Source organism: Cygnus olor, chromosome 4 (genome assembly GCF_009769625.2).
Source record: "Cygnus olor isolate bCygOlo1 chromosome 4, bCygOlo1.pri.v2, whole genome shotgun sequence".
NCBI classification, from domain to species: domain Eukaryota; kingdom Metazoa; phylum Chordata; class Aves; order Anseriformes; family Anatidae; genus Cygnus; species Cygnus olor.
Genome location: NC_049172.1, coordinates 27,336,950 through 27,349,638, shown reverse-complemented (window position 1 = coordinate 27,349,638; position 12,689 = coordinate 27,336,950). Strand labels below are relative to the sequence as shown.

The following is a 12,689-nucleotide window of genomic DNA, read 5'->3' as shown; positions in this document are numbered from 1 at the left end:
ATCTCAAAAAAAATAAAATAAAATATATCAAAAAATCCAGTTTCAGATAAAAGAAACAAATAGCAAGTAAATCCATCCCACTGCTTAGCTTTACCATAAACTCTAATAACTTCCCAGAGAATTAAGCTGTGTAGCAGATGCTTTAATACCTCTCACAAATAGGTTATTCAGCTTTAGTTTTAATAATATTATCTATATAAATGGCCTTTCTAATACAGCCTGAAAATCTAGCCTCAGTAATATTATCTTGCTATGCATTCCAGAGCTTTTTTATGCTTGTCTGATTTTCTTTTTTCTACTTAATAATTGCCACCCTCCCATTTAATTGAATCTCTGCGCTGTTTTGCACACTGCAACATGGGATTCATCTGGAAGGGAAAGCAGAGGGCATCACACAGTATGTAATTCACCATAGAAGCCTGGCATGTAGGGCAGCACAGAGGTGCCTACCTACAACTCCAGGAAGCAATCCAGCAAACGAAACAGACAGAGGCTAAAAATACACATGCAGAGATCATCTCAGATGAATTAGCCAAAACAAAGTATTTTGATTCAGGTCAGTGAAACTGAAAGATTGTTTTCTACCCTCCCCTCAGAAATGGAGGGAGAAGAATAAAAACCAAGTGAACAACTTACTCAAGAAAACAATTTGTTTAAAAACAGAACTAAAATCCCAATCGGACCCAGTGGCTTAAGAAAATAAAGGCACTGTTTTCACTGTGTTCCAAGACATGGCAACAAATTAAGAATTCCCTTATACATGATAAAGCAAAAAGGATTTTTTTTTTAAATCCCATTGATATGTATTCTAATTTAGACCACCAGATAGGATTTCCTAATGAAATAGATGACTTAGGTTGTTCTCCAGCTCAAGTTCATCTTCTATTTTTCCAAGCTGCAAAATACATTCCAAAGTCTATTTTTATAGACTTATTTAAAATCATTATTTGAACAGTAAGTAAACCGGCACAATTAAAGATAGAGACCACCTCTCACAAACATCAGTGAACATGTTCTCGTTGACCTCAATTGAACAAGAAAAAATTCCATACAAACTGGATTGTAGTCCAGTTTAATAGGATATTATCCTAGTAAAATCCACAATGAAGGCTCAAAAAAGGTGGGAAAAAATTACTTCACAAAAAGTGATTCACTTTCTGCAAAACTCCTTAAAAATACACTGTTTGTAAGATTTTCTACAACAATTCAGGAAGTATAGGGTTAGCTGCCTGCACATCAGTGAGGTTTTCAACTTTTATGATAGTAATTACTTCAGCATTATGAATATTTTTTTTTCATTTTTCCTTTTTTCTACCCTTCAATCAAGCACTTCTCTTGATAAATGCCAAGCATAAAACAGTAAATCACAATGTCTTTTGTTTCATCCCTATGCTTGATTACTCTTGGCAGGTTTTTTGGTCTAATGAGCAAGCTGTTTGGCTAAAGCTACCTAAATAAAGCAACTGAAAAATTCAGTTGTCAAAACTGAAAATAACTAAGCTTGAAAATCAAGTAGATGTATGTTTTGGAACCAGTATAAGTAAAAGCTGAACACTGATATATTTTAAACCTGTTGTATAAACAATGTGCGTAATTTTACAACTATAGGAATTTTAGCTGCCACTAGTATATTTATTTAGTGAAATGTTCTTTCAGATAACCAACAGTAGGATCTGTAAATGTATACAAATTACTATCCTTCATCTGCATTAAACTAAAAATTTAAAAGCAGAAATATCTGTGAAGAGAAGCTTTAGTATTGCTTGAGAGTAATTTGCAATGTTTTAAAATAAAGGTTTCCTAATATTCATACTGTCGAATAGTCCAGCTACACCCGAACCAGGCTTTAACGTCACAGTCCAACTCTTTCTAACTCTAAAGATTCACTCACTTTCAAACTAAAAGAATATCTGTTTGACAAGCAAGATTGTTTTAAAACATCAACTATGGAAAATACTATCACATTTTAGGAAGAGATAAGCACTGCTAAAATCTAACTACAGTTTTGCTTCACAGAATAACGAATTCCATTAAAATATTTTTGATACCTTCCACTACGTTTCCTGGGCAAAACGGAGTTTGACACAAACATTTTCTTGCAAATCTCTAGATATCTGTAGTCATACTTGTCACGTTCTGATGTGATACATAATGGCACGTAACAAAAATTGGTATCTCTTCCAGCCAGTTAACTGAAACTGTAGACAACTGCCTCGCATAGCTGAAATATGAATTCATAATTATCATTTTATTCTGCATTCCACAAACATAGTTAAATCCATGTCACTCTCAGTATATACCAAAAAATGCTCTACAGTGGATGGGACATCAAAATCTGAAATTAAGACAGGATCAGCAGACATGATGAGGTTGGACCTATGAAATACTTTGAACATTCTGAGTACGTTGCTCCCCAACGGGAAACTGAATAAAACTCCTTTCAGTTGTTACCAATCTGGGATACCAGTTAGCGTATGCCTATGTGGAGTACATGTGCACACACACATGCACATAGCATGTATTCATATTTATTCTAAAAAACACAAGAACTGAACTATTCAATGTGCTGAACTTCAGATGTTCCATAACATTAGTATTTTCAAGTCTCCAGGGGAAAACCACTATTCATGTCTTAAAATTCAAGAAGCTATGCTGCAATCCACATCTAGAAAACTCAGAGGAAAAGAAGCAAGAATTACACTAATAAACAATCATCTTCATGTAGGAACAGTAAAAAATAGGAACTGTAAACATTTAGTGTATGAGAAAAAGGAAGGAAAGACAAAGATATAGTAGCTTTTGACTAAAAGCAACGTGGAGGTCCCTGAAGACCAGCTAGCTAACCCCTACTACGTTTACAGACTTACACTCTGGATTAAGACAACAAATACAATCTGATTTTTATACCACAGTGAATATCCTAATGGAAATTCAGAAGCCATTTCTCCATCTTTCTTAGGATTTAAATTGGCTTCTATTCCAACATTCTTTGTTATTTTTTCATTAAAGTAATGGGCCACAATTACTGGCAATATACACAAGACAACGCCTTGAAAATGGTAAGAGAATTCTTTAAAATGAAGTGTAAGAAAGATTGATCAAGTCCTACTCATTGCCATATTGGGGCCAAAGAAGTAAATACCCCCAGATCATGTTCACATGAGCTTAAACATCATTCTTCCTTATTCTGCTGCAAAACAGCATAGATTTGCTGCCTACATCATCTGGAAATATTGCAGCTAATTACTTTCCTGACACCAAAGGCCTTAGAAATCAAGTCTTTCTTGATCTATGCCAGTGACACACAGCACAACCTCCTGAAGCCTGCAATGCTTTTGCCCAACTAGAATTTTCAGGTTTAAAACAACCTGTACTATCTTCACGCAAGCATATCATCAAATCCAACGGTCCCTTTGGACCCTAAGCAAAGAGTTCCTTGAGTTTCACATGGGCTTCCTAAATCTGACCAAACTGGTTAATGTATTCCTCTGCTTAAGGCTGGAAGAGCCTTATACAATGGATTCCTGGCTTTGATGCTCTGCATACGAACAGATTGATTCTGCTTACAAGAATCATTGTTTGGGTTTTCTGCAAGAGTGATCACTTAGTCATGAACACAACCACCAAATCCTTAAAGATACATGCATCAATAAATACATCTCCTACACTCTTCATACTAATAACTTTCCCCAGTTTTACTAAATAGTTGTTAAAACACAGGGCATTGTCCATTCTCGGAAGCATACACTGAGGAGTAAGTTCTGCTCTTATCACCGCTAGACAGATCTAACAATAGAATGAACTTCGTCATTAATGCAAACTCAACAAATGTCAAAGGAGTGTATTTTCAGCTGGAGGCAGGCCCGATTACAAATGCAATACATAAAGTTATTTAATAACTTGCAGACTTTTTTAGAGAGATGCTGCACAAGCTGAGAACTGACAGTCTACTTTGACCCAATGATTGCACATCACATGAGAAAATAAAAAACTAGGTCATGAGGATTTTCTGCAGAAAAACAACAAGCACTTGATAACTTTTAGTAACAACGTATTAAGAAAATAGCTTCCATAAAAGAAAAGGCAAATCATCCAAACTTTTTGGTATCTTTTCAACGTATTATCTTACCTTGTGAAGATATCAACAGAGTAATAAAAACATCCTCACTGAAATGTGAAAACTTTGTACTGGGTTAGAATTTCATGCCAGGTCTCCTTGTGTCCTATCCAAGACTCCTACCTCACCCTGCACAACCTTAGATAAATCAATAATTCAACTGGTAATTTTTGCTACTGTAATGTATCAGTGTGAAATGGGGTGAGTTGGGAAAGCAAGAGTGAAAAATCATCAAAAGAAATACCTATCAAGTAACTAAAGATAATTCACGTTAAGTAAGGATGCTCAGTGGAGCTTTGAACACCACTATTACTAACTACAAGACTCTTTTAGAAATTTAAGACATATGAAAATAACATTTAATACCATATAATACGTTAGCATTTACCATTGTTGCCTTCATATTTGTGTCTACAGCAAACAAGGCAGATTTTAGCATTAAGCATAGTCAAAGTGAGACTGGTAACTCCAGATTCAGAAAAAGAAGCTGTTCATCCATGGTCACTAATGCATTCAGATATCAGAGAATCCCAGAATGGCTGAGGCTGGCAGGGACCTCTGGGTCCACCTGGTCCAACCGCTGCTCAAGCAGGGCCACCCAGAGCAGACTGCCCAGGACCATGTCCAGGTGGCTTCTGAAGATCTCCAAGGAGGGTGATTATGTGAGATTAAAACACATATACAATAGTAAAAACATGACTGTACACTTTTTTTTTTTTTTTTTTTAAATGTCTACATTAGAAAGATACCCATAAAGAGAAATTGAAGCTATGTTACTAAAAAGTATCTTTCATGTACTGGTAGGAAAGAAAAAGAAATCCATTGGTTAGAACAAGTTTCCTTATACTTGAAAATATAGGAGTTGCTCTAAAGTTATGCATGAAAAAAAAAAAAAAAGAGCTGTTCCTGGAAGGGGATTTCCTTCCTTATTTCCTGAATGGAACTGTAGGCACCCAGCACCTCTTGGTGGCAGTTAGTGGGAGGGAAACTATTTAAACCTAAGCATCTATTTAAAGGAAAGAGTTAAGCCTGAAAACTGGCCAAGAACTACTAAGAAATTAAACCAAACTATTACTTCTTCCTTCCATAGCTAGTTATTACAAATGCTTCAAAGATTATCAAGTAACAGAGATGGAAGACATGGGGGGAAAAAAGAATTGATGGTGTCTAAAAACAACTTATTCTAATTGTACTCATATTGTTTTTTTCTACATTCAACTTCTCGTGATAATACACCTCTTGCTCCAGACGTCTTTCCATTCTGATTATAAATCCAAGACAGACCATGCAATTTCTGTTACTGTTACCACCTATTAGTGTATTACAAATCTATTTATACTACACTATAATAAGCACAGATGTCTAGAGTCAATCCCAATAAGATTTAACAGTAAGACAAGAGAATACTGGGTATCCATATCCACTAAACAACCTACAGCAAATAAAATAAAGATTATTCTTCACAGAAAGGAGATAAAGATAAGATGAAACGATGTTATCAGCTTTCCTTTAGATTATGAGGCCAATCTAAGGGAAAGCACATTACAGTCTACTTAACTCCTCGGCGTTAGCTATATAAAGAGCTTCCAAGCTAATGCCTTCCAAGAGACAGCTAAGAGTTCAGTATTAACAATAGTTTGAGGTTAGCAGACTGTCTCCGCAGACAAAAAAAAGTATTTGTTACAAGAAACACCAAGCAAAAACAGACTGGAGGAAAAGCAACCAGGTGAAAGCAAAAAAGAATCCATATTTGAGAAGAAAGTAGAAGTACATATAAAAATCAGAAGCCTTTACCCACAATGCAAAAGGAATTAAAAGTTAAGGTTTCCAATACAACTTACCGTGTTCAGTTAAAAAGTGATAGACAACTAAATAGCTTTTTTTAATTTCCATAATTTTAATACAAATTCTTAATATTTTCCTATATTTCAAGGTTTAAAATACAGTTATAATAACTACATTAAGACTCGACCACTGTAAGTATAAAATACTCATTCTTCCTGTCAGGTATTCTGGGTTGCAAAGTTTTTCCTCCTTCACCATATTAATAAAACTAAGATTATACAAAGTAAAAGTCACAATGAAAAAAAAAGAGAAACACTGACAACACTTCAGAATAGCTGATAACCAATTGTCAAATAATCAGCTGGCATGTGGAAAACTGAGATTCGGTGCCCTTATCCAGAAAGAAACTTGAAGCTTTTTCTTGCTCATCCTTTTCTTCTTGCTCTAACTTAAGCCTAGGACAACTTAATGAAGAATTCGATCATTCTTGTTCTGCAATTCCATTTTTCCATAATCATGATTTTCTATCATGTATGTAGTAGAAGAGCTGCCGCACCCACTAATAGGGAAAGAAATATTTTTATTTAACCTGAATGGTAAGAAGTACAAGACAAATAAGCCTAATGAACCAATTTTGACAGCTAATGACAACCTCAGCAATGAAAGACTGATGAGTGCTGCGCTTTCCAATCCTAAAGACTTTAGAGAAAGTACTCATGATCCTTTTTTCATTCCCTTTCCTTCTATCATGTGCATATTAGTGACCTACTTACTATACACAATCCTTTTCTTTTTAAGCAAAAGCTCACTTTAAGATCACAACTGGCTGCTGGCTGTATTTTAGTCCAAGATGATTTTGAAGCAGCAAAACTACTTCTCAAGATCTACTTTAAACTGAAAAAGAAAAAAGCCTACATCCTAGTCTGTCATTAAACAGACTGCAAAGTAGCTAGTTTCACAACAAAGTTCAGCAGTATGTACCTTTAAAGAAACTACATTTTTTTGTATAATGACATAACCACATTTTGCATTAATTGTATATGGACATTATGAAAAGAGAATGATCTGTCAGTTCATAGACAGACTGGAAAATATCAAGAAAACAAGCAATAGGAAGAAAAATTATAGACAAAAACTGACCTGGACCAAAGAACAAGCCACAAACAAAGCCTACACTCACAAGTAATATATACATAGCCACTAAGTAATACATAAGTAACATTAATCACTGTCCACAGTGAAAGAAAAGTGAGCGACAGCATTCAGCCAAACTGTAGTCTTTGGACTACACAGGAAAAAAAAAGATTTTATTATTGCCACAGGATTCCAGTAAAAGTTTCTTAGGAAGTTTATTATTATTATTAATAGAAAAGAAACTTCTTCAGAGGGTAAACCTAAGTCAACTTTCAGTTTTCACTGGTCAACTAAATAGCACAGCACGTACCAGTCACCCTGTGTAACAGCATTTATTTAGAATCATGGAATACCCTGAGTTGGAAGGGAGCCACATGGATCACTGAGTCCAACTCCTGGCTCCACACCAGACCACCCAAAAATCAGACCATATGTCTGAGAAGTGAAAATATTTAAGTCATATTGTAACAATATTTAAGTGATATTGTAATAGTAATATAAAGTTTTGATCCAAAAGGCTAAAGTAAATGCTATACTGCTGTAACTAGAATGGAGACCCTCCGGATGATTATCACTCTATAGTTTTAAAATGGGTATTTGATGCCAATCCCATTATCGTGCATTCAACAAAAACATAACTACAAAAACATAACTGCTCCTCTGACTTTAGACTGTCAACCTTCTCAGCCTTAAAACAAAAAATTCATTCATTTAGACTAAACATAGCTATCTGCAAAATCCTGTTAAAAAATCGAAGAAATATACAAAATAAGAGGGATTCTAGCCAAATCAAAAAAAAAAATAAAAATAAGAAAAAACTTGTTTAGCAGGAGCCCTTCTTCTCACCAAATCAGGTTATCAGCACTCCACTCCAGAAACATGAAAACCTTCCAAATATTTGCATGGTGATCACACAGCAAAGTGCAAAAAAACTTGTGATTAATCCTTTTTTAAAACAGCCCTCGGCCTTTTTAGTTGCAGTGAAATGCAGTCATACGGCTGAACAATCATGCAGAGATGTTCTGCTCACAACACTAAAGAAACATCACATGTAGAGGTGGTGGGGAGCTTAGGTTGGCGGGGAGGCGGGTGGGGGGGAGCATTTGTTTTTAAGAAGCCTTAAGCCTAAAAACAGACAAAAGAGTAATGAATACTAACAATTACACAATCTGTATGGAGACTTAGTATTTGTTTCACTTCTTTTCCAAACACCAAGGCTTAGATTTCACCGAGGAAAAACATTCTTCCACTTATCTCCAAAGGATGCATCTGGGAAGCCAACATGAGTTGCCCAAACTTGCCAAGTGTTTTAGAATATATTTGGAGGTGAAGGCACAATGAAGCAGAATAAAAGCTAGCATTAACAGTGCAAACTTCCCATTCACATCCGATACAAGGTTTTAAGGTCTGTTACTTGAATTTTGTCCTACATTTTTTTCCTTCGATAATTGTATCAATGCAGCAGGATGACAGTAACGCTATAGGATGATGCAACTGATCATACTGATCAACAGATCACACCATTTCAAAACAATGCTATGCCATAGTTGAGTTGTTTGGAGTTCATTCATATGCAACAAGCATGTTTCCTTACAAAGTTCCTAACACATCTTAGATTTACAAGTACAGGAATTGTTTAAAATTATCACCTTGTTGAAGTGAAAAAGTAAAAATCACTAATAAGCAAACCAGATCATCAGTAATGCTCTCCTTAAGCACCAAGTCAAATTTAGCATGTAAAACATATTATACAACCTTTTTAATTAACACACATGGACATGTTGCAAATATCAATACTTAAAATCAGGTATGCTAAAGAATGTTGTTTCATGGAATATAAAAAAAAAAATTCTGAAAGGCTTTCAGATAGCAATATAAAAGACAGTTGTGTGAAATTTTGTTAGACTGGTCGTAAAGACCACAAAAAAAACAATGAAGTGATTATAAATGACAAAGACACTATGTTTGGTTTTAACATTAAAATTAATATCATTATTTGGAATCGCATCATAAAGAAAATAAACTATTCCTATATTTTGTTTTCCTCCACAGATTCAGAGCATTATAGGTAATGAATGTTTAATATGTAAGATTTAGGATGTGAAAAGTTGAAGAGTGTAAGTGTAACACCATTATTCGATTACATTTTTTTAAAGGAATAATCTTCATTCTAGACCAAGTACATATTTTTATAAAATGTATCTATTAAAATATAAGTCCAGCTATCATGGATGAGACCCTTAGCACAGAACAACATAAATATAGCAAAATATGAAATAAGAAGATGCCCCCAACTTAGTGTCTACTAAAGAACCTCAATTCCCAGCCATGAGATAAACAAGGGATATGAACGCGTGGGCTAGGACATCCCAGCATCACGGCTGCTGAAGCAGCCTAACCAGGCAGCTTGAAAAAATGTAAGAAACACATCAACTCCAAGACTTACTTAGTGACAAAAGAGCTGCTGCTACTCAGCAACTGGACTACAGGAAGAAGCAGAGTGAGTTAAAATCTCTTCCTCCCCAGCCTTGTACATAATCACACGTATAAGGTGGGAGAGCTGATCTCTGCCATATGAAGAACGTTTCCCCTATCCCCATCCCACCAAGTCTCATCTCTAAGAGCCTATTCTCAATTTTTGCACAAGAAAAGATGTGAAAAGAGCATCTGATGTGCACTCAACTTCCCACTGTTCCACATTTAGGCAAAGTAAAGTAAAGTTCTTTCCTAGATTTGTTTCATCATTTTCAACAGAATTGTTGGTCAAGATCTTTCAGGAGAACTGAAGAGTCATTACAGTTCTGACTGTACAAAGTGCAACGTACTGAAACGATGTCAGCTAATATTAGTATCATGTTAATAACAAGCTTTACAGACAAGCATGACATTTTAGAGGTTGGTAAGATTGTTTTTTTTATTTAAAACAGAACAAAATCTCAAAGTCATATTCTGGCTTAGGCTTTGTAGGTGTTCCCTTTCTCAATGACTATGTTCTTTCTCGCTGTGACCTAAAACTCTTAAGAAACTGAGTCAATGACCAGAGTCAGGGTCATTATCTTCCACATTAATCAGTCTTGTCAGTTAAGTCTAAAGCTAAGCCTTTAAATACTTCTTTTCACACCAGAATTCAATCTCACCCATATATCAGTAGGGTATCTAAAGCCTACAACAAATGTATTGCTCTGTTCAGAAAACATAGAATTAAGTTACAAATGTATGCAAGGCCCATGTTTATTTTAACTCTGCAAGACAGTTACCCCTCCATATGTTTAAGGTGTATTTGCGCTGTTCCGTAACAGGGGGGAAACATTTGAATCATTAATCAAATTGCTAATCACAAATTCAAGACCCACAAATTACAGTCAGTCATTCAAGTAAATTTGCTAATTATATAAAACTGGAGGATGTTAATAAAACTTCTCCAGTGTTATATTTAAGGATGATAATTGATCAGCTGATCAGTGCATCTTACAAGATATTTTTCTATAACTCATGATTGTGCAGGTAGATTAACTCATAATTTATTTTTTCCAGCTATGAATTACTGAAAGCCATCCATGCTTTAAAGGGAGAGCCTTGTCAAGCATGAGGCTCATCCATAAATATTCCAGATCAAGTAACAATCAATAGGATATAACCATTCTGCACAAGAAGTAAAAGCAGACTCCTCTCTGAAGAGCCAGTCTTATAAAACTTCAACAGCATAAAAATAAATAAGCCAGCCTATTTGTAAGCTGCTTCAGGTGAATCAGTATGCAGTACTTTCTCAGAGCATCACTCCTAAAACCCTTGGGGACACCTACTTGTCACAGAATAAATTATCTGGCTAATATCCAATATTACAGTATATGTGAGTGGGCACCCAGGAGACAGGCATTAGGCAGCACTTAGCTTCTTCAGCCTCGCAGGGTAGTCCTTACATAGACGACTTTGCCCTATTATAGAACATAACTGATGTACTTATTTTGGTGCTTTCCAGCAGCAGCCTTTCATCCTAAAACATTTATATGGCACTGCGCATTTTTTTCTAAAAACGCAGGTCCCAAGGTACAGTACACTGAACATTTTTCACGTGACTATTACATTTTAAGCTGTTTCAAGTAAACAAAAACATCTGAACACTAACGTGAGTGTTGTCACACGCTAAATTAATTCTGTTTAATAGAAGCTATTGTGGAATTAAGTTCTCCCACAATTCTAACAGTAACTCTTCCTCCCTAGTTACTTAACGTAAATAGCCAAGTTTGCATCCCACATACAGCATATATATAAAGCCAAAAACCACATGCATGGCAAGTACACTATAGCTCTCATAAAAATACGAGACTCCTTATAAAAATACGAGACTTTTTGGAGCCCTCGACTTCAGCTTGCGATGGCAAACCCATCACTGGCAAGCTGCAGCACGAGGAACCTGTTGACACCGAAGTTGTGAACCAAATCAAAGAAACCCAGTAAGCAATGCAGTGAGGCTAAGGAGAGATTGATTTTGCCTGCTTGGAATTCAGGTTATTAAAAGCGACATCAAAGACCACAGGACGGCCTCGTGAAGACGCATTGGTCTTTGCTAAACTTACAACAAACTCCTCAGGAAAGCGAGGCGCTCCCAAGGGGGACAACCACCGACGGGTTTCGTAACGGGAGAGATTGGGGTCGGGGCGGCTCGGGGGCTCTGGCACTGCCTGCCAGGCGCTCCACGCCCCGCCGAGGTGAGGACGGCAAGGTGAGGAGCCGCCCTGCCCTGCTCTGCCCGCCGCCAGCCCACAGCGGGGCGACCCCGGGGCCCAACGGCCGCCGCGCGACCCCTCCTCAGCCCGCCCCCGCTCCAGCGGCCGCCCCACGTCGCCACCAGCCGCGGGCGAGGAGCGGCTGCCGCAGGGCCCCGGAGGTGCGAGCAGGGCGCCCGGCACACCGCGGGGCACAGCGGGCCCGGGCTGGCCGCTCAGCGGCGGCATCGCGCCGGGAACTGCCCGGCGACACCTCCCTCCTCCTCCTCCTCGTCCTCCTCCTCTCGCAGCGCCCGGGCACCGCCGGGGATTTAACGAACCGGAATGAAATCGGGGGCGAAAATAAAGTTGCGGTTGCCCCCATGAGGGGGGCTCCCAGAGAAGGGCTGAACTTACGTCTCGGAATTTGTTCCACTGCCCGACCTCCTTGTCGTACTGGGAGATGGTGGTGAGCCACTGCTTATCGTCCAGAAAATTGCCGCTGTCCGGTCTGCCCCCGGCCGCCGCCGCCGCCAGCGCCGGGCTGCACCAGGCTGCCGCGCACACGCACACCAAGGCTGCTACCTTCAGCATCTGGGCGAGAGGAGACACGGCAGGGTGGGGAGGGCGGGTTACCCACGCCGCGCCCGCCCGGAACGGGCAGGGGTGCGGAAGGGGCAGGGGGAAAGGGAGCCCGGCGCGCCGCATTGAGGGGGAAGGGAGGCGAGGCGAGGGGAAGGAGAGGAAGAGGAGGCTGCCCAGCCCGTCACCTTGCCGCGAGCTCCGCAACCGCGCTCCTCGCCGCGGCCGGAAAGACGGCCCGCTGCCTGCCCGCTGCCTACTGCCTGCCCGCTGCCTGCCTGCCCGCTACCTCCTGTCCGCTGCCTGCCCGCGCCGCCGCCCGCAGCCCCCCGCCCCGCTCCCCGCCCGCCCCCCGGCCCCGCCCC

General features: G+C 38.8%; 1 protein-coding gene across 5 annotated transcripts in view; it reads right to left on the bottom strand.

Annotated features, from left to right (window-relative positions):
* The window catches only part of SPOCK3 (SPARC (osteonectin), cwcv and kazal like domains proteoglycan 3), a 199,149-nt gene extending 186,463 nt beyond the window's left edge, over positions 1–12,686 (bottom strand). The window contains exons 1-3 of one of the 5 annotated variants that reach the window (XM_040555879.1): positions 12,614–12,686; positions 12,513–12,569; positions 12,160–12,336 (exon numbers count right to left, since the gene is read on the bottom strand). In XM_040555879.1, the coding sequence (XP_040411813.1) occupies positions 12,160–12,336 (177 nt within the window). In that variant the 5' untranslated portion in view covers positions 12,513–12,569; positions 12,614–12,686. Of the gene's footprint in view, positions 1–12,159; positions 12,337–12,512 lie in introns of those variants that run through there. The other 4 variants (XM_040555882.1, XM_040555883.1, XM_040555880.1 and 1 more) reach the window with 4 other exon arrangements.
* Between the last annotated feature and the right edge of the window lie 3 nt (positions 12,687–12,689).